This window comes from Musa acuminata, chromosome BXJ3-3 (genome assembly GCF_036884655.1).
Source record: "Musa acuminata AAA Group cultivar baxijiao chromosome BXJ3-3, Cavendish_Baxijiao_AAA, whole genome shotgun sequence".
Taxonomy (NCBI): Eukaryota; Viridiplantae; Streptophyta; class Magnoliopsida; order Zingiberales; family Musaceae; genus Musa; species Musa acuminata.
In genome coordinates, this window is record NC_088351.1 from 38,173,321 (window position 1) to 38,193,677 (window position 20,357).

The 20,357-nt window shown below is 39.4% G+C and overlaps 3 protein-coding genes across 3 annotated transcripts; 2 read left to right on the top strand and 1 right to left on the bottom strand.

Annotated features, from left to right (window-relative positions):
* Window positions 1-2,794: 2,794 nt before the first annotated feature.
* LOC135632622 (protein DETOXIFICATION 12-like) lies at window positions 2,795-8,372 on the bottom strand. Its single transcript, XM_065141250.1, has 7 exons — window positions 8,073-8,372; window positions 5,630-6,174; window positions 5,453-5,539; window positions 5,320-5,376; window positions 4,988-5,226; window positions 3,515-3,720; window positions 2,795-3,274 (listed from the first exon to the last, which is right to left on the bottom strand). The coding sequence occupies exons 1-7, from the start codon at window positions 8,340-8,342 to the stop codon at window positions 3,212-3,214; spliced, it is 1,467 nt and encodes a 488-aa protein (XP_064997322.1). The 5' UTR covers window positions 8,343-8,372; the 3' UTR covers window positions 2,795-3,211.
* Window positions 8,373-10,483: 2,111 nt separating this feature from the next.
* On the top strand, window positions 10,484-15,211 carry LOC103979936 (nuclear polyadenylated RNA-binding protein 3). The gene is made up of 6 exons (XM_009396199.3): window positions 10,484-10,789; window positions 11,293-11,349; window positions 13,935-14,191; window positions 14,466-14,594; window positions 14,715-14,777; window positions 14,908-15,211. Exons 1-6 carry the CDS (start codon window positions 10,576-10,578, stop codon window positions 14,977-14,979), a joined length of 792 nt encoding a protein of 263 aa, XP_009394474.2. The 5' UTR covers window positions 10,484-10,575; the 3' UTR covers window positions 14,980-15,211.
* A 504-nt stretch (window positions 15,212-15,715) lies between these two features.
* LOC135633639 (ATP synthase subunit beta, mitochondrial-like) lies at window positions 15,716-20,140 on the top strand. The gene is made up of 9 exons (XM_065143365.1): window positions 15,716-16,286; window positions 16,697-16,772; window positions 16,865-16,953; window positions 17,058-17,175; window positions 17,254-17,357; window positions 17,475-17,633; window positions 17,729-17,953; window positions 18,056-18,367; window positions 19,819-20,140. The coding sequence occupies exons 1-9, from the start codon at window positions 15,816-15,818 to the stop codon at window positions 19,930-19,932; spliced, it is 1,668 nt and encodes a 555-aa protein (XP_064999437.1). The 5' UTR covers window positions 15,716-15,815; the 3' UTR covers window positions 19,933-20,140.
* The last annotated feature ends 217 nt before the right edge of the window (window positions 20,141-20,357 follow it).

Sequence of the window (20,357 nt, forward strand, 5' to 3'; positions counted from 1 at the left end):
GCTTTGTCGGAGCTCTCAGGAGGGGGAGAAGGCAAGGGGTGACGGATGCGTGGAGCGGTGTCATTCGATCGATCTGTTATTGCAGGCGGCGACAAAAAGATGCAGAGGAGGATGTTCTACGCGTATCTGAAACGATTGGGTGCTTTGTCGGAGCTCTCAGGAGGGGGAGAAGGCAAGGGGTGACGGATGCGTGGAGCGGTGTCATTCGATTGATCTGTTATTGCAGGCGGCGACAAAAAGATGCAGAGGAGGATGTTCTACGCGTATCTGAAACGATTGGGTGCTTTGTCGGAGCTCTCTGGAGGGGGAGAAGGCAAGGGGTGACGGATGCGTGGAGTGGTGTCATTCGATCGATCTGTTATTGCAGGCGGCGACAAAAAAATGCAGAGGAGGATGAGTAGAGAAACCTTAGCTTGAATCTATTAACATGTTCCCTCTCCTATTTATACAAATTAGGAGGAAGGATTTCCCTAACAGAACAGAGGATTTTCCTCAACAGAATAGTCCCAGAATAGAGGATTTAGAGGATTTTCCTCAACAGAATAGAGAAATTTCCTCGTATAGTTAGGAAAATCTTATCTTCTATCATGCCCCCGCAAGATGGTGCTCCTGACAAGGATACCAATCTTGGATCGATGCAATTCTCAATCTTGGATCGATGCAAAGAATTGTTTACAAGCGAGAGGCTTCATGAGTAAGATAAGTGTAGATCGCTGCGATTGCTGTTGCTGTGATGGCACAGGCGTTCCCTTCATTCTCCTTAAGTCTGCCGAATGTTAACAGATCAGCGAAAACTACCGTGGTGAGGAAGATGAAGATTGACCACGGAGCCTCTTAGGAATGCAACGGCATTGGTCGCTAGCCGAAGAGTGAAGCTTCACTTTTCTCAGCGACGTTGGTCACTGGCCGAAGGTAAGAGCGAAGCTTCGCTTTTCTCAACGACGTTGGTCGTAGTCGGCTGCAACGGTAGAGAAGAAATCTACAGCAATGTTACAGTGATGCTACTACAGCAAAGGAGGAAATTGCAACAGAGGAGGAAGCTGTAGTAGAAGAGGAAGCTGTAGCAGAAGAGGAAGGAAAATAGCTACAACGAGGAAGAAAGGTAGGGCAGTGCTGATAAGCAGCACTAGTGATGCCGTAACGGAAGGGAACGGACGTTGGCGCAGAGTGGCAACACCAATGATGAATTGGCAGCGAGAAGAGAGCTTGCTCTAGGCAAGTGGCTCTGATACCATGATAGAAATAATAGAAGATAAGAACAATAGAATATAAGAAGCTTTATTGAAGTAGAGAAACTGAATCTATTAACATGTTCCCTCCGTATCTGAAACGATTGGGTGCTTTGTCGGAGCTCTCAGGAGGGGGAGAAGGCAAGGGGTGACGGATGCGTGGAGGTATCTGAAACGATTGGGTGCTTTGTCGGAGCTCTAGGAGGGGGAGAAGGCAAGGGGTGACGGATGCGTGGAGCGGTGCGTTGCAGGCGGCGACAAGCGATGCAGAGGGGGATGTTCTCCGCGTATCTGAAACCGCTGGGTGTTTTGTCGGAGCGCAAGCTCGACCTGGCCAGCGCCGCCATCGCAACCTCCCTCAGCAGCGTCACCGGTTTCAGCCTCCTCGTATGTCCACCGTCCCTCCTCTCCCCATCCCTTTCTCGTCTTCTTTGCATCACCTTTTGGGATAACAACTGTACCTCCAACGCGGAGCAAAGCGGAGGACCGATCGATTCGGTCCAAATAATGTTGGTCGGAAGCTTTTCCATGTGATAGGGCTTGATCTTTGTTTTCCTTCATTTCAAATGGAGCAGCGTCAAGGAGGAAGAATTCAAATTGGTTTCAGATTATCCACCTCTGTTGCTGGAACTGTATATCTATCACACTAGAGCATATATTTAGTAACAATAACTGGTATCATATTTTAGAATTTCTAGACAAGATCTGACCAACAACTAATTAACCTATCATGTTGCAATGTTTCTTGCTATAAATATATATATAATGATAATAATAAAATCATATATCTTAATTATTTTAATCAGTTACATGTATCTTTTATCATTGAGATCTATAAAAGATATATATATATATATTCCATTCCGTTCGGTAACAGACGATCTGTGTATCGGTCAACTGACGGACCGATACATACCATCCGTATCGGACGATATTTTTCAAAATTATATATCTTGATTTACATGGTCCAATATTTCCCGGATTAATTGTTTTAAGATCTTATATATACAAATGGAATATTAAGCTTTTACATAGTTGAGTGACATAATGAGTTTAGTCTCAACAAAGATTGTGTTTGAAGGATTTGGACTGCTTTCAGCTGTGCTCACACCCTCATCTGATACAACCATAATGCATCAGAATAGGAGATGATGATGATGAGTTTATTGTAATTGCTACTAAATATGTAAACATTAGGATACAATGATCAGCATAATAATAATGATCAATTTTAAGGTTCAGAAGATTTCACCACACTATATATGCAAACAATAGAATATATAGTTGATTGGAATTACAACTACTGAATACTAAGTTTTTAGCAAATTGTAGTTGCAAGAGTGATTTAACACTGTTAATTATTGTTTCTCTAAATAATCCCCTAAAATGATCAGTAAATGTAAGTATCAATTCATAAATGAATGTCGAATGTAAATTGGGGGTTGATATGTATATGTTATGACCATTATATCAGGTTATGAAGACCTTTAGGCATGTTAAGTATATCCACTATCATAAAAGGTTAGATAATGAGCATGAAAAAACCATGACAGAAGATAGAGAGACACATCAAGTAATTGGAGCTTTCAAAAGTTTCTCTAGCATTACACAAGACCCATCACCTCCATGTTTACTTGGTGAAAAACTTCATTAAGTATAACTCACCAAGTAAAGAACTACTCCCTTCTCAAGCATCTACTAGGTCACAGTTTCACAAAAAACCTACGCTTTCATGATCACTTTATTTCAACTAGACAGTGGTACATCAGACTTTAATGAATTGATCATCACCGGTGATCTCAATAGTTTGAAATGCCAATTGCATTTGGAAGCAAAACCTCCAATTGCAATAGCATGGTTGATCAAAGACTTCATTTAACCAAAATTTAGCCAATCACTAAGCAGTTGTTTTGTCTCCTCACCAGTTATGACAATCATATCTTGACAGTGAAAATTGGATGAAGAGCAACTAACTAGCTGGTTCACTTCAACATATTCTGTAAAGGTAACCTTTCGTGGAATATTCGCTCCCTTGCCATGGTTGCCTGCAAGATTAAGCCAAGATGTGTCAAAAGATTATCATAGTTTCAACGCATCTCGATAAGAAACTGTTTTCAAACACGCAACGAAACCGAAATGCCACAGATGTCTCTAAACATGGTACTGGGTCCATCAAGACTGAATTTACATGGTTTGGAGTTTATAGTTTAGTGTTTCTTACAGTCTAGTAAAAAGTATAATACATGCAGGTTTCAACAATTCATACATGACAGTGAAGAACATACCTGATTTTGCCAATTTGTGAAGATTGTTATCAGTGAAAGGAGGATCGTCTGCGTTGTAGACCCACACACTATACCAATCCAAAGGCCTTTACCTCCTATGTGCAATAGGAAACCCAGAACAACAGCGATGGGAATACCAAACAAATAGAATGATCCGAGGTTCACATAAGCACCTAGATGCTGCCATCCGCATCCTCTAGCAATGCCTGCAATGTCAAATCATAGCCAAATAGTCGTAAGAATGAAAAACATTTATTTAAGCGAAAAGAGGAACAACAAGCAACAATTTCCTTGTTGAAGAATGTGGTTTTTCCTGCTTTTTCTTTAAACTTATTTCTGGATGTTATATATTCCTTTTCAAATTGTGTTGATTCATGTCATCTTGTTCAAAGAGATTATTTCTTGGCGTCGTTATGTTCTTGAGGTACAACCGACAAGGGAAAATTCAAGAAACTAAGGTCCCTCTTCAAAGTAGATTACCTCAGTGCGGCCATACATGTTTGATAAACAAGTTTGTTTCAAATTCGAGTGTTGCAAGTCATGTGCAGTGGTGCTCTTTGTATGAAGATATATGTGCAGTGCCATGGCTTACTGTGTAGCAGTGTACAATACCAAGACCCTACGTGCACTGGGTTTGCTGGGATATATCTAGCTGGTGGATGTTAGGTTGCATGTCCTACAAGGAGGTGAATTTCCTCTATTTGTGTTCTAGCAAGCAGATGAAGCTGATCGTCAAGGTGGCAAAATACCAAGATTGAGACTGTTGTAATTTTGGTGTGTATAAAATTGTTATTAGTTTCTTGATGTGGTAAGGGTACAAACAGATATGATTGAGTTTGATCCTAGTAAGACATAGTTCGACTGTTTTTCTATGCGCAAGTCTCTTACTTCAAACAAGAGGTTGGCTCCATATGAAGGGTTTTAATCTAGCATTGAAAAATATGCAACACCATGGTGGTGGACATAACCATAGGGCATTAGTGCTCGAAGATAAATGTCAAATGGTTTTGGACATAACCATAGGGCATTTCTGGATTTAGAAAAAGAGTGTCTACAGAGGTTTTGGGATAAATGTCAAATAGTTTTCTTGTTGTACTTGTTCCTTCAGAAGTGAAGAATGGAGGTGCTTTTTGGTCCATAGAGGTAGGCATGGTTTCCTCAGATCATCTAAAATCCGTATGTCCATTTGTGTTGATTTTTTATCTTTCTTGCTTTTCATTGAATGTGAATGACAGGGATCTCTGTTTTGCTTCCATGGCACTACATCAGATTCCCAACTTAATGTTATTTAGATTTTAGGCAACCGTATGAGTACCAACGATTGGAGAACAAGAATCTATATAAATGAAAACAGAATACCATATGATGATTCTAATAATGGAACAGTTAGTGGAATGCAAACATATCTCAAGAACTATGGCTCCATAATAAAAGAATAGACATGAAAGCACAGATAACGAGAGAATAGATAACCTGAGAGGACCCCCTGTAAGCTGTCAAAGACTACCGAAAAGCAGACCAGCGGAACCATATCAGTAACATAATTCATGACCTCCTCCTCGTTGCTATAAGCATAACCCAAGATCCGGCGCATGGCGAAGAGAGTCCCGCTCACAAGAACAGCCTCAGAAATAGCAAGAAACATTGCAACACGTACTACTAACTGAGCACCCTTTGGGTTCCAAGCACCTAATTCGTTCGAGACTCGAGTACTATTGACAAATAAGAAAAACATATTTAAAATATGATTAAGTGACAAGATATTTTACAAGTACATTTTTTTATTGTATGGGTTTCAGGAGTACCTTGCAGCACAACCAAGACCATATGGAAAGCAATAGAGCAATGTGATGCTATTGAGGCTGTTCAGAAATGCAAAAGCACATCAATACATCGATTACATACCAAATGAATAATTAAGTTGTTAATTTCACATACCAAATGGAGAGGACTGATGTTTCGAGCTGCGGATTGGGCAAGAGCCCAGAGAGCAAGATAAGCAGCTCAAATGACCACCATTCAAGACTGCAATAAATGTTAGTTGAACCATAATTCTCAAAAGTCCATACAAGGAACAAGAAAATAGAATACTATGACAGTCAAGACAATAATTACCATATCATTAATGCTGATGGCAGTGCTAGCCGTAAGAATTCATTAACGCCTCTAAATGCTTCCTTTGAAATTGGTGCACGAGTAGCTCTGCAGGAAGCTGAATACCTTATGTACATCCCCAACATAAATACATTCAGCCAATATGATATACTTATAGAAAGAGCAGCCCCAACATTTCGTAAGCCTGACTTGAACACCAAGACCCAACATAGAGGGATATGAAGGCACAGTGTCATCAGAGAGCTTAAGAGCATTGGAAGAATTAAGCTTTGAGAGAGAAGGAACTTCATTAGAGGCTGAGCAATGGCATAAGCAAACAATCCAGGCATCATCCACACAGCATATTTTCCAGCTTCTTGGGATATTAAGGGGTCTTGACCAATTAATTGAAGAAGCTTTCCCATCGAGGCCCATACAAGCGAGATAGGAAGGCAGACCACTAAAAGAGAGAATATGGCTCTATACGTGTGGATACCTAGCATATGGTACTGTTCCGCTCCATAGGCTTGTCCACATAGAGTTTCTAGACCACTTGCCATCCCTAACTGTAGATTAATTAAATAGTAAGCCAATGATTAGTAGGTTAGTATGAAAAAACAGAACAACATAAAATGCAAGCTTAAAAGAATAAATCAAGCATTGAACAGATACAAAGTAACAGAAATGTATGTTTCATCTTTCAAACTTGAAAATCTCTTCACTACCTGTTATACTAAACTGTCAAAATGAATAACAAAGACTACAATCAAATTTGAAAAAATAACATTGGTGGCAACAACAAAAAAATTCAAAAGCAAGCAGCACTTTGTGGTAGATCGGATAATTTAAGAAGTGTCAGGATCCACTATATGAAGAATCATGAAAAATCCTTAAAAAATTACATGGATCTTGGCGATCATAGTCTGTACCATGGTATGCAATACCGAATGGTACCGCCCGGTACGAGCGGTATATACCGGTCCGACGGCATACCAGTACGCGGACCGTCCGGTACCGAACGGAACGTGCTACAGTGCTACAACATTTTACTGTAGCAGTGCTACAGTGCTACAGTAAGAAAGAAAATATATAAAACTGTTCGGTATGCCATGGTGTACCGCTTGGTACGCCCTGGTGTACCCCTCAGTACGCCGGTACCGTACCGTATCGAGCCAACCTCGAAACACCGGTATGATACCTTGGTCTGTACCATACTGCGTTGTAAAATGTCCCATGTTTGGCTGTGAAATGTTAATCAACATCAACCCATCTTCAGTAACATACATGCCTTTAACATCTAGAAGTGATAAAAAAGGTGAATATTAGAAATTACACGCATGCGCACAAGAGTGATCCCTTAGATGAAGTGCAGCTTTACCTGTTGTAGTCCACTGTACTCGAATGAAGTTATTTTAACTCAAGTAAGATTGGTAAAACCAAAATTAACTGGATCAAATGAAATTTCAATTCAGTCCCATGATAAACATGCAGATTGTTCACTGTCATAGCATTGCTATCGCAAGTAATCAACCAAACTTGTTTAGAATTCGAAACAATATTATGGTCTAGAGCAGAATCGATAGGTAAGAGGACTCACCAGTATTGTTAAAATTATCACCTGTTGGATCTAAATCATTCAATCACCTACATAATTACATCCACCAAAATTTATCCATACCATGCCCACACGTACTAAGAGGTCGAGAATTAGTGCCAAAATATTGTTATTGATTCGTCGCCGAAATGACCAAGGTTTCAGTCATGAAACCGACCAAGTTGTGTACATTTACCCTCTCTAAATCTTGCACTTGCAAAAGTCTCATGCATTGGGCCACCCTTTATACATACTAAGCTAAGACGTGGTAGATAGAAAGAGAGGTTCTCTGCTTGTCAAAAATCTAAAAAAGCAAAAGAATGAAAAAAAAAATTCCTTCCCTTCATCCTTTCCAAGGTCAGATGGAAGCAACATCAGCATTTTCTGTCTTCGTATATTTCTTTTTCAGTAATTCCAACTGATTATTTTTTTTTGCAAAAGCATAATACCTTTGTATATTATGTTCATCCATATAGATGTGTGTCATAATAGATTACTTTCAAACACTTTTAGCAAGATTCAAAACTAGGTATAGGTTAATTAGTTGTTGGTCAGATCTTGTCTAGAAATTCTAAAACATGATACCAGTTATTGTTACTAAATATATGCTCTAGTGTGATAGATATAAAGTTCCAGCAACAGAGGTGCATAATCTGAAACCAATTAGACTTCTTCCTCCTTGACGCTGCTCCATTTGAAATGAAGGAAAACAAAGATCAAGCCCTATCACATGGAAAAGCTTCCGACCAGCATTATTTGGACCTAATCGATCGGTCCTCCGCTTTGCTCCGCGTTGGAGGTACAGTTATCCCAAAAGGTGAAGCAAAGAAGACGAGAAAGGGATGGGGATAGGAGGGACGGTGGACATACGAGGAGGCTGAAACCGGTGACGCTGGTGAGGGAGGTGGCGATGGCGGCGCTGGCCAGGTCGAGCTTGCCGAGGTGACCCACCATCATGCTGGAGACCACCTGCACCAGGAACTGCGACATGGTCACCGCTACCATGGGGGCGGCGACGTAGCCCAGCCGCCGCGCCTCCTCCATGAGCTCTCTGCCGCCGTCGCCCCATCCGAGCCTGCTCGCCCATCCCTTTCCTTCCCTTCCTCCACCGCTCTCCGTCGTCAACAGAGACTCTTCCATCTCTCAGCTGCCCTCATCTCGACGCATGAGGTCGTTATAGTACATTAGTCTGTTCTGCTGTTCCTGAGGATGTAGTTTAGCTGAAGTCCTCTTAAAATAATCTACATTTCGATAAGATGTCAGCCAAGCAAATCAAGACATAAATATAACTATGCATTTTGTTATACGTATTATTAGCTTTACATCAATAATTATTTTTATTATTAAATATTCATATAATAGTTGTGATTTCGCTGTTAGCTGCATAATAAATCAGTTATATTATGCATTAATTCTTGAATCCAACTCAAACACTTATTTTCTATGTTCATAATTCCAAATTTATGTTGGCTTAAGCTATATATATATATATATATATATATATATATATGTTGACAAAATTTTATATAAAATCTTATATATCTTGTATTAATTATTCAATAAGATAGAAAGTTCGATTAAGATATTATTTATAGAGTAAAAATATAATAACTAAGATATTATTCATGTATGATCATTAAATATTTTATATTAAAAATTATAAAATAATTATAAAATTAATAATATTTTATGAATTATGAGCGTTGATAGTTATATATATATATATATATATATATATATATATATATATATATATAATTTTATGTTACTAAGGTGAGAATGCTAAGATAGATGTATGGAGTTACTATAAATGATAAAAAAATTATTCATGAAAAATTGAGTATCACATAAAATGAGAAAAATTTAAGTATCATATAAAATGAGAAAAAAATATTTAAGATGATACGAGGATATGATGAAAATACATCTGCATGTGATAGTAGAACATAAAAATATGTGAGTATAAACTATAAATAAAATTTTAAGTATACTGAACTTAATTTAATATATGATTTAATTTAATATATGATTTTTATAGATCTCAATATCGATGAAGAATGCATGTAACTGATTCAAAATAATTAGGACATATGATTTTATTATTATTGATATATATTTATATTTATAACATACCATCAACAAAGTATAATTATCCATATATATGGAAAATATTTGACTCAGTTGCCATGAAAGCTACATGTAGTCGTTTAGTGGTTGGAAATGTGGAATTATGTGAATCTGCCAAAGAGTTTCTACGATATGGCGACATGCTTATCTTGTCCTCTTTATAGTACATAACTATGTCAGTCCCTTTCTTACTTCTTTACAAAATCTCATACGTTTGATCGATGTTTTAACCTTTTTCGATCAAATAGTTTTTGAGAATTCTAAATTCATCGACACTTAACCATTGGAAGTTTAATTTCTATGCTAACACACTGATAAGATAGGGTTTTAATTTTAATTGAAAGTCACATCATGCATGATCAAATTATGCGTGAATTTTACAGAGCTCACCAGCCATCTGATCTCATAAAGCCAAACAGAGGAAGACTTAGAACAAGTACCTACCGCCGCCGGGTTTGACCATCGTACGCGATTACGTGGCGTATACGGAAACGGGTGTCTTTTGGCTTCTGTGATTCGCCATCGACAGCGTTCCAATGTACTCGACTTGATTCACCCCCACATTCTACATGGATCGATGGTTGGGATGCAAGCATCGGTGCGGATGCATCCGTAGCCGTCCAAATCCGATCCGACGGTGATTTCCGTTCCGTCTCCCTTGGCGACACCATCTGTGAATATAATGTTATAATGTTATCCAATTATCATAATTATAATGTTATGACAACTCTAGTGACCTATGCATTCATCATAAAACCTAGATACAAGATATATCTAGTCAAACCAGTCAAATAATTTTATTATATATGAATAATTTTTTATGTAAATTACAAGACTTATCGAAAGACTCTTCCAATAATGCTTAGCACCATAGAATAGTTATCAAATTCTCACAAATTAAAAATAGATTATATATTTTATTTTTAAATAAAAAATAATATAAAAATATTTTTAGAGCTGATATTTTATTCCTATTTATACTGACACGATGCGTTTTATCGTTAGTCAACAGTGGGTGATCGAGAGCCACGTGCTAGCGAGATTCGTAGTACACGTGGCAGCCTAGCAAGGTGTGTATGGGCTAACTTGGGTTGGGACGATGAACGCGATGAAACGGCCTGCTTCCCTTTCCTCGGGGTTCGGCCCAAAACAGAAGCAAAGCCGACGAGCTCTATTTCCTCCGCCGACAGACCCGGCGCCTAACCACAGGGCTCTGTTGCTCCTCTTTGTCTCCCCTTCGCGAGCGATGATAAAGCGGCGTTTCTACAGGCAAGAGCGCGGCGACGGGGGCGCCGCCTCCTCCGATTCATCCTCCTCTTCTGATTCCGACGAAGAATTAGAAGCACAGGAAGAAGATGCGGAGACCACTGGGGGATCGAAGGACCACGACGACGATGAAGAAGAAGAAGAAGAAGCAAGGGAGGAGCGGCAGGAGCATCCGCGTCACTCGCCTTCTTCTGGTTCGAATCTTGTCCCTTGCCCATCTTGTAACCTTTATCCCTTGAAGTAGGGTTTGGAGCTCGCCCGTATTTTGCGAGCTTCGAGATCGTTGCATTTTGTTTTTGCGAATGTATTGTGCTTCTAGTGCATGCAACCTTTGTTCTGTCGTGTCCGGAGATGACGATGTTAATGTGATATCCAACATTTTGTATACGATGCACCATTGTAGTTTTCTTGGAACTCATTTTAACCTGTTTATTCTGGTTATTTACCTTGTGATTTCTTTGGCTTTTTGCAATTGAACCTCTGTCATTTGAAGATCTTGAGCGGCCACCGATTTAGGGTTTTGTCATTAATTAATGTTTTCTGTATTCCTTTTGGTTTTTCTACTAAAATCTTTCTGCTTGTATAACAATTCTACCTTTTGTTATTGTGATCAGCTACTGCTTTTACTTATTTGGAATAATGACTACAAATATGGCTCACTCTTGTATGTTCTTGTCTGCCCTGGGTGTTTGTACAGGTTCTGGATATGAAAGCGAAGAAAGCTCTGGGAATGTGGTAGAAGGAGATTCTTCAGGTATCATTTTATCTTACTTATGATTGCAAGTGTTCTTTTCTGGTGGTGTTCTATGGCTGTGGTGTGTGAATGTAGATCTATACCATACTGCACTATTCTAAATTTTCATTCGTTTTTTTGTTTGTTTGTTGGGATTATTGAATATAACACTTGATTGGTCTTTGAAAAATCACTTCCATTTACATCTTTGCTGTTGGCAAATTACATCCCTGGGAATCAAGTATCATGACCTTGAATAGGAGAGTACGTGATAATGGGGAAAACAACATCTATGTAAATGGGAAAATTAGCTTCCCTGCCGCTAGCAATATAAAGGGTGAGTTTCAGGGGTAAACAAACACTTACAATGACTGGTGTCCATCTATATCTTTCTAAATGCATATTCCAAAAGTTAGGCTTTAGGGACGTCATTTATTTTCCTTCAGTTATCAGTGACCAAGTAACACAAGGTGTCACACCAACATGTCGCACTGCACCAGAAGAATTGTGTGGTTGTCAATGACTGCTTCTCGTTTCAGTTATAGGTCTTGAACATTCCTTTTTTGCTTTTGGTTTCTGAGACCACCTTTCTCCTGATTTACTTGGTGAAATGGTAGATGATGATGATAAGGTATCTCCATTGCCTGGTTTTTGGTGAGAATGGGCCATAGATGTTCATGTCACATCATGTGAAGGGCCATGGGTGAGGGTTATTCATGGGCATCAGTCCGGTGGCCAGCAGGTGCTGGAAGTTGGCCTGGTGTTGGCAATAGTAGAAAAGTTGTATTATGTACTCAACATCACCCTGCATATTCAGCTAATAGAATCCTTCCTAGAACTTTATATGCAAGGGCTTGCATTTGAGATGGTCGATATATGTCTTAGATCACCTCATAGAAGCTTCGGGTAAAGGCACTTAGGTTATTTCTGGTTGTTGGATCTCTTGTACAATGTCCCAGTCATCGAAGCAAATAGTGAGGTCCTATGTATGAGCTTCATGAATTTGTTTTGGTTGCCAGGGATGCTGCTTAACCACTAGGGTCCACCTAGCTTGATGCTCAGTCAGCAATGTTACCTTGCTGTTGTCAATAGATATCAACCAGTAGAAGTCTCAAAACAATTTTATTGATCCTGGCCAGATACTTGGCTATACAAGGATCTCGGTTCTCATATTCTTCTGGGACTTGATTGATGACCATTGAGAGTTGTTGTGCACTTCAATATTTCAAATCTCAATTTCTTTGGCCAAGCATAGTTTGGTCAAAAAAGCTTTATGCTTGGGCAAGTTCTTAGAGGATTTGTAATTGACGTAAAGGGTGTTCACAAAGTTGTCTGCCTAAAAAGGGAAACATGATGTTCCTACAGATGGCAGGTAATATTATTACGTGATTGTGGCTCTGCAAGAATGATTGTGGCTCTGCAAGAATGAGGATATTACATGGGACGCTAGGTGCATCCTGAGAGAGAGCTACAATACTGCCTCCTTGAGGTCTCAGTTGCCTCTTCATTTATGGCCAATAACGATTGATGCTTTGGATTGGTTGGTCCAGCTGAGCCTAAGGACCGCCAATAATGGTTGATTAATGGCCAAGCTAAGCCTAAGGACTGTGTCATTTTGTATGAGGCTAAGGCCAAATGCTTGGCATAGAAATCCTGGCCAAGGACAGGGTTAGCTATCACAGATGCCCCAAATTGATTTGTTTAGTGTGTGATAACTGTCTATATGCTTAGTGCTAGTTGTCTTGGCACTTGGCCTTGAAAATCACATCAGTATTCTTTCTTGTTTTTCACTCTAGAAGATAAGTTTTGGGGTGAAAATTTCCCTTTTCTAGTTTATGGTTTACCCAAAGGGTCACCTTTCACGGTGCAAGTTATATGGCGGGTAGTATCATTCGTATCTGAACGGTTTATCAGTTACCTTTTAGCGCCAATACTGCAGAAAGTAACACTAAAGTGCATGTCCACTTTGTCTTCATCCTTTATTTTAGTAGGGCATATAGTTGGACTATACTTCATGGTTAGGTGATATTGTTTGTTGTCATAATTGTAAAGACAAGTCTCAGCTATGCATACAGCCTATTCTTGAATAGCTAAGCAATTCAAAGCTGTTCGAAGTTCTAAAAATTGACATATTTTTTAACAAGCTATTCTTTTGTCTGCTGAAATTTTCTTGATTTGTTTTTGTTTTGATGAAATCTTCAGTGTTGTTGGTGGGATTTTTTTAAATAATGGTAATTCTTACTTGGTGATAAGATCTGAGCATGCATAGAACCTATTTTTGAATGTCTAAGATACTTGGTGATAAGTGTTGAACTCTCCCAAGCATTCTTAATATACATTTCTATAACTAAGTTCCAGTCGAGAAATTTCATGTGTAGCAGGTGTATTACAAATCGAGTTAAACGCGCCATACACCTCTTCTTCACTTTAAATAATTTTGAGCAGAAATGAATTGTCAACTTATGTTGTTAATATATATATATATATATATATATCCCTGAACATACTAAATATTAGTTGCTGACTGCCTCTTCTGCGAAGATTCTGTGCACTCTAATTTTTTATCCTAGTTTTGAAGATGTGTAACTGCTTTTATCTGTGGTTAGGCTTGCTCACCAATGAGGAAAACGATGTCTCTGAAAATGTTGGTGGAAACCCTAAGGATAGTCAGCTAAATGCTGGAGTTAAAGCTAAAGATAGCATGAAGGTCAAAACTGGGAGCAGTTCTATTGATATGAATGATCCTATTGAAGCTGATTTTGCAAATTATATCTTGAAACACAAGTCAGTTTTTAAGTGCCGACTTTGCCCAAGAATTGTCTGCTTAAGTGAAGATACAGTGAAGACACACCTTAAGTCAAAGGTGAGCAAAGTAGAATATTTGTTAGGTGTTGTACAATTGTTCAGTTGAACTTCTTTCATTTTATGCTTAGGGACCTTAAATGTTGAGGCAAGTCATATGGTAGCAAAGTTTTATAGTTTATGTTAGTATCGGATGCTTCTATTGCAATGTTAAACTGTATTTTCAAATTCATTTAATAAAACAAACCTGTCACGCTTTTAGAAACAAACTTGTTTGGATCATGTTTAATATCTTTTTCGGTATATTTTGCATTCGATCTTCTCCTTGTTTGTAGAGGCATGCTCGTTCAAGGAAACTGTTAGGAGAGGGGAGGCTCAGGCTGATGCTTAATAGTGATGGTGAGATCGAAGAAGACCAAGAAACACACTCAGAAAGGCATGCACGAACCATAGCTCTTGCAGAGGTAGTTGAATCTCCAGAAGACCTGTTTTTTGCTGTTTCAACCTTTGGTAGAATAGGACTTTTTCTATAAGGTCTATTTTGTCTGTTGATACAAGTCTCTCATCTGTCTTAAAATATCCAGGAGCTGAATGGTGCCAAAAAGAGGGATTCAGGGCGCCAGCGACAGAGCCACAGAAGGAAAATGGTAATGTTCTATTTTTATTTATTGCAGGAGTCTTTGATCGGTGCCATACAAACCAAATGATCGAGAGGGACTGTGTTCAATGAATCAGGGCAATTTTGTTGAGTGCTTTGTTTTCGCTCATGTTTTGCAGAGGTTGCGGAACAAGGGGGAAACAGAAAAGCGAATGGATAAGCCAAAGAAACGAAGCAAAACTGAGGATTGAGGAATGTGGCAGACTCCTTGTTGCTGGAGAAGGCTCCTGCCATTTTCCAAGAAGTGAATGCACAGGAACCCAAAGGAATTTTTGTAGCTTATGTTTGTTAAACTTCCTTGAATTTTCCCCTGCCACTTTGCTTATCAAATATTTAGGGTTCGAGGCTTTCAGTTGGTTGGATTTGATACTTTCAGAGATACCCATAAAAAGTAAATGAAAATTTCTCATCATTTGTTTCTCACGCAAATTAGCTAATAATGAGTTGATCCTCATCGACGCCTCGGCTAGCTGCACTTTGTTTACTTTCACGAAGAAATTGCTGCATTGATGGTCTGATTTCTCTTCCTCAGTTTTTGATACTGAGGGTAGCATTATGAGCTCTGGAGATCCGATTATGATCCTTTCCCATCTCCAAATCTCAGTCGTTCAGCTGATGGATTGATTCTTTTTGTCTTGATTTCTCTTCTCGATTACATCCATTTGATTCTTTCATCTTAAGCATCCATCTGGGGGCAACTAAGGAGATTTGGATGGGTGGTTAAGATGTAGGGAAGCGAGGAACGGACGGGTGAGATTTGAGGATGGGAAACCCAATTGGAGGGAATCTTCTCGATCTAGCCATGTGTCAAATAAAAGATAGGTCTTCACAAAATCAAGAGCCCAAACCCGAACTGAGCGGCCCAATTTTATCGGACTCCGATCCGCATTAGTTACACTTTGGTCGACCTCTTAAGGGTTCAACGTCACTCTCACGCCTGAACTCGTCTTGAGCCCTAGATCGGGGAAAGAGAAATAGCAAGAGCCGCCTCAGATTCTCTCCGTCGTCTCCTCTTCCATTGGCCAGCATGGCCTCCCGACGTCTCCTCTCTTCCCTCCTTCGCTCTTCGGCTCGCCGCTCGCCCGCTCCCAGATCCCCCGCCGCCGCTTGCTCCGCCCCACGGGCCCCCATGCGCCCTTCCCCTGCTGGTTTCCTCCTCTCCCGTGCCGTTGAGTACGCTACCTCAGCGGCCGCCCCACAGTCCACTCCACCCCCGAGCAAGGCCCCCGCCGGGCCCAGCGGCAAGATCACGGACGAGTTCACCGGCGCCGGCGCGATCGGGAAGGTCTGCCAGGTGATCGGCGCCGTCGTCGACGTCAGGTTCGACGAGGGCCTGCCGCCTATCCTGACGGCTCTGGAGGTGCTCGACAACCAGATCCGTCTGGTCCTCGAGGTGGCGCAGCATCTGGGGGAGAGCATGGTGCGGACCATCGCAATGGACGGTACCGAGGGGCTCGTCCGTGGCCAGAGGGTTCTCAACACCGGATCTCCGATCACGGTTTGCCTTCTCCGCGATTGTTATCTTTTTGGTTGGAATTCTCCTATTCAATAGTAAAGAAAAAAAACTCTCTTTTGATGTGTCCACGACGCCTTCTTATGATCGAGAAATTTGATGGTAATGTTTAACATATGTTTTTCTTTCGTCGCTAATAGTTCTTAGTTGAAGTTGGAAACTTATACGGAGATAATTTGGAAGGGGATGTTACAGTCAGAGCTGTAAATTGTAATCATGGGTGACTTTTTTTTGCTAGACTTTCTTGAACCTCTCTATTAATTGTTCTCAATAGATTTTGGAATAAAAAATTCGCTTGTAAAATTTGTACCAAAAAGATTTTGATTGTCGTTTGACAGAATACATATATGATTATTGACTTCTTACACTTTTTTGTGTTTCATTAAATTTTTTAGGTTCCAGTTGGTAGGGCGACTCTTGGGCGCATCATGAACGTCATCGGGGAACCGATTGATGAGAAGGGTGACATAAGTAAGACTGTTATAGTTTGATTTGTGAATCTATAATATTTTTGGATTGTATCACTATTTTATATGATGCTTAATCCTCTCTTTTATAAACAGAAACCAATCACTTTCTTCCCATCCACCGTGAAGCACCAGCATTTGTTGAACAGGCAACAGAACAGCAGATTCTTGTTACTGGAATTAAGGCACTTATATGCTTTTCTTCTCCATTTAGTTGTAGTGTTCAGTGCATTTTTTATTCAATTCAGGAGATGCCAAAATTCATTGTATATTCTTCTGAAATGAACAGGTTGTAGATCTTCTGGCACCTTATCAGAGGGGTGGGAAGATTGGGCTGTTTGGTGGTGCTGGTGTGGGAAAGACTGTACTCATCATGGAACTGATCAATAATGTTGCAAAGGCTCATGGTTAGACCTATTAAGATCTTACTCGTTTAAGTTTGTACATGTATTGTTTATTGGATTTTCTTAATTTTTGGTCTGCAGGTGGTTTTTCTGTGTTTGCTGGTGTGGGTGAACGTACTCGTGAGGGTAATGACTTGTACAGGGAAATGATTGAGAGTGGTGTCATCAAGCTTGGAGACAAACAGGTACATGCTTGAGGGTTTCTTTTATGTCTTTTTATGTAAATTTTATTTCACAATCTTTTTCTGCCCTTACTCAAGTTACTCAAGCATGTAGTTTTTTATCAATGGCTTGCACTTCAGGGTGAGAGCAAATGTGCTCTTGTTTATGGTCAAATGAATGAGCCCCCTGGTGCCCGTGCACGTGTTGGGTTGACTGGCCTAACAGTTGCTGAACACTTTCGAGATGCTGAAGGACAAGATGTGCTTCTCTTTATTGATAACATTTTTCGGTTCACCCAAGTAAGCTTGTGGGAAAATCAATTCAGCATTGTATTTCCTTGCAATATAACTGTTTGTTAGCTGAATAGTTTTCTCATATATGGTAAATTACTCAGGCAAACTCGGAAGTGTCTGCCTTACTTGGTCGTATTCCATCTGCTGTTGGTTATCAACCAACTCTTGCTACTGATCTTGGAGGACTGCAAGAGCGTATTACAACAACAAAGAAGGGTTCCATCACCTCTGTGCAAGCTATCTATGTGCCTGCTGATGATTTGACAGATCCTGCACCTGCAACTACTTTTGCTCATCTTGATGCTACAACTGTGTTGTCACGACAGGTTTGTGTACAAAGTTGTCTTCTATTATTTATTTGTTGGAGTTATTTATGACATTGATAAAACTAAATGTGATTCTCTCAACCTTTGTTTGTTTTTCACTAGATTTCCGAGCTTGGTATATATCCTGCCGTTGACCCTCTTGATTCCACGTCAAGAATGCTTTCTCCACATGTGCTAGGGGAGGAACACTACAACACTGCTCGTGGTGTTCAGAAAGTTCTTCAAAATTATAAGAATCTTCAAGATATTATTGCAATTCTAGGAATGGATGAGCTCAGTGAAGATGATAAGTTGACTGTAGCTCGTGCTCGAAAGATCCAACGATTTTTGAGCCAGCCTTTCCATGTTGCCGAAGTTTTCACTGGTGCACCTGGAAAATATGTTGAATTAAAGGAGAGTGTTAACAGCTTTCAGGTCAGGAATATTCTTCGCCCACAATTTTACGGATTTAAGATATGATCTTATTTTATTAAAATTATGTTGAATGATGTTATATTATATATATGGTCTTTAAAGTTATAAAATGCACACACTGAATTGAACTACCCATTTTATTGTGCAATTTCTCATTAGGTGAGTACAAAACTGTGGAGTAAAAGAAGATGAATGGTGAAAGAGTAAAATTATAGATAACTTGTAGAACAATTTTAGATTTATGTGGGCTTTTGCTAGTTCACAATTTGTGGATTTAGACCGATTTGAAAATTATCATAATTTTTGTAATAATATCTAATCTAGATAGTCTTTTGTTGCCTATGGTGTGTCGACTCAACAATTTGACCCACCCAACTAATCATCACATAACATGACATGACATGGGTTCCAGCATATGGGATATGAATTTGATGGTTTTCTTGGTTGACTGACTGGTAGAGGAAGAAGAATGTTGAACAATAAAACATATAGAGGAATAGCGGCAAGAGGATGTTATTGCCTTTTGTCGCCCTTTTGCTGTTGGATGAGGAGGGGTGGGTGGGTGGTGGGGGGTTGGGGGCAGAGGAGGAGAGCTTAGCTGGTGGATACTTGTTCACTGAGCTGTTGCACATGAGGGTGGAGAGGCTGTAGGGGGGTCAAGTGATGACTTACGGGACTTGGACTGAGATCACATGACTCTTGTATCAGGGGAATTGGACACTACAGAGATCTTTCTTAGACCCCAAGTTAAGACATCCAAATCTCAACTGTCTAATGAAGGAAATAGAGAGAGTCGTAGTAGAAAACAGATGTTATCAGAACTAGTTTAATATGCAATTAAACCTCTTCTTTGTTTCAGAAAGTTAGTCGTCAAGTTTGTGTAACAGGTTATCTAAATAGTATTAGAACTGAAAATAAATTGTATGTTTCATTACTTGTGGAAGAATCATGATGCCTTCTTAAATATGTAATGGACCTATAGGGAGCTGATGCTTCAATCATATTGAACTTAGTTCATACAAGTCACCCTCAATTTATATGCAAAAGGTGTGGTGCTTCCGATTATAAAATGCAGCACATGGTTGCCAGTTTTACTGTTGCATATCTCTATCTAAAGTAGTGCTCTTTTTCGTCGCTCTCTTTTTTTTTCTGGTTGGAATGGTTAATTTAGAATACACAACTGATCTACAAGTTATAAGCGAAAAATGATTTAGATCATAAAATGTGGCGCATAATCTGGCAGTTCTACAGTCATAGATCTGTTTCTTTTTAAATATGGTGCTCTTCTATTTACAACCTCTAATTTTTTACTTCTGGTTGTGATGGTCAAATACGATCTCTTGGACTTCCTTGATGTTATGGAAAACACACACAACTGTAGAATTTGTGTATGCACCATAGATTGCTTGAGTTGTTTGTCATTAATGTGCATTTTGTATCATGATTCCCAGGGAGTTTTGGATGGAAAATATGATGACCTACCTGAGCAGTCATTTTACATGGTTGGAGGCATCGAGGAAGTCATTGCTAAAGCTGAGAAGATTGCAAAGGAGTCTGCCACCTGAGTCAAACTCATCTCCTGGTTTAATAACGAGAGGGATGCTACCAATGCTACCTGCATCCAATTAAAGTTCCATTTTCTTACATCAGCAGTTTCTCTGTTCATGATTTGTTACTGCTGACTGGGATTGTTTTTGTAGAAGAGTTTGAATGCTCTGAGGATGTTTTTGGCCCAATAAGTTAATGTGTTGATCCCTGCCTTTCTTGCCTTGAGCTACATGCATTTCAACCTGTAGCCAAATTGTGTTCTTGGCTTTATTAGTTTCTGTCATTCTTTTTCTTTCATTCTTTTTCATTTTTTACAAGTATCTTTCTTGTAAAAAATTTGATAAATGTATCACAAGATTTTGTCATTGAAATGATATATGTGAAAATTAACCTGGTCGAAATATTAAAAAAAATCCATATTATAATATAATATATTATCAAA

Excerpts from the sequence above, each read along its gene's own strand:
- LOC135633639 (XM_065143365.1), top strand. The coding sequence starts at position 15,816 with ATGGCCTCCCGACGTCTCCTCTCTTCCCTCCTTCGCTCTTCGGCTCGC. Across the intron at positions 16,954-17,057 it reads TTCTTGTTACTGGAATTAAG|GTTGTAGATCTTCTGGCACC; the intron begins GCACTTATATGC and ends TGAAATGAACAG. Across the intron at positions 17,176-17,253 it reads TAATGTTGCAAAGGCTCATG|GTGGTTTTTCTGTGTTTGCT; the intron begins GTTAGACCTATT and ends TTTGGTCTGCAG.
- LOC103979936 (XM_009396199.3), top strand. The coding sequence starts at position 10,576 with ATGATAAAGCGGCGTTTCTACAGGCAAGAGCGCGGCGACGGGGGCGCC. Across the intron at positions 11,350-13,934 it reads GGTAGAAGGAGATTCTTCAG|GCTTGCTCACCAATGAGGAA; the intron begins GTATCATTTTAT and ends ATCTGTGGTTAG. Across the intron at positions 14,595-14,714 it reads GAACCATAGCTCTTGCAGAG|GAGCTGAATGGTGCCAAAAA; the intron begins GTAGTTGAATCT and ends TAAAATATCCAG.
- LOC135632622 (XM_065141250.1), bottom strand. The coding sequence starts at position 8,342 with ATGGAAGAGTCTCTGTTGACGACGGAGAGCGGTGGAGGAAGGGAAGGA. Across the intron at positions 5,540-5,629 it reads CCATCAGCATTAATGATATG|TCTTGAATGGTGGTCATTTG; the intron begins GTAATTATTGTC and ends CATTTATTGCAG. Across the intron at positions 3,275-3,514 it reads TCACAAATTGGCAAAATCAG|GCAACCATGGCAAGGGAGCG; the intron begins GTATGTTCTTCA and ends TTAATCTTGCAG.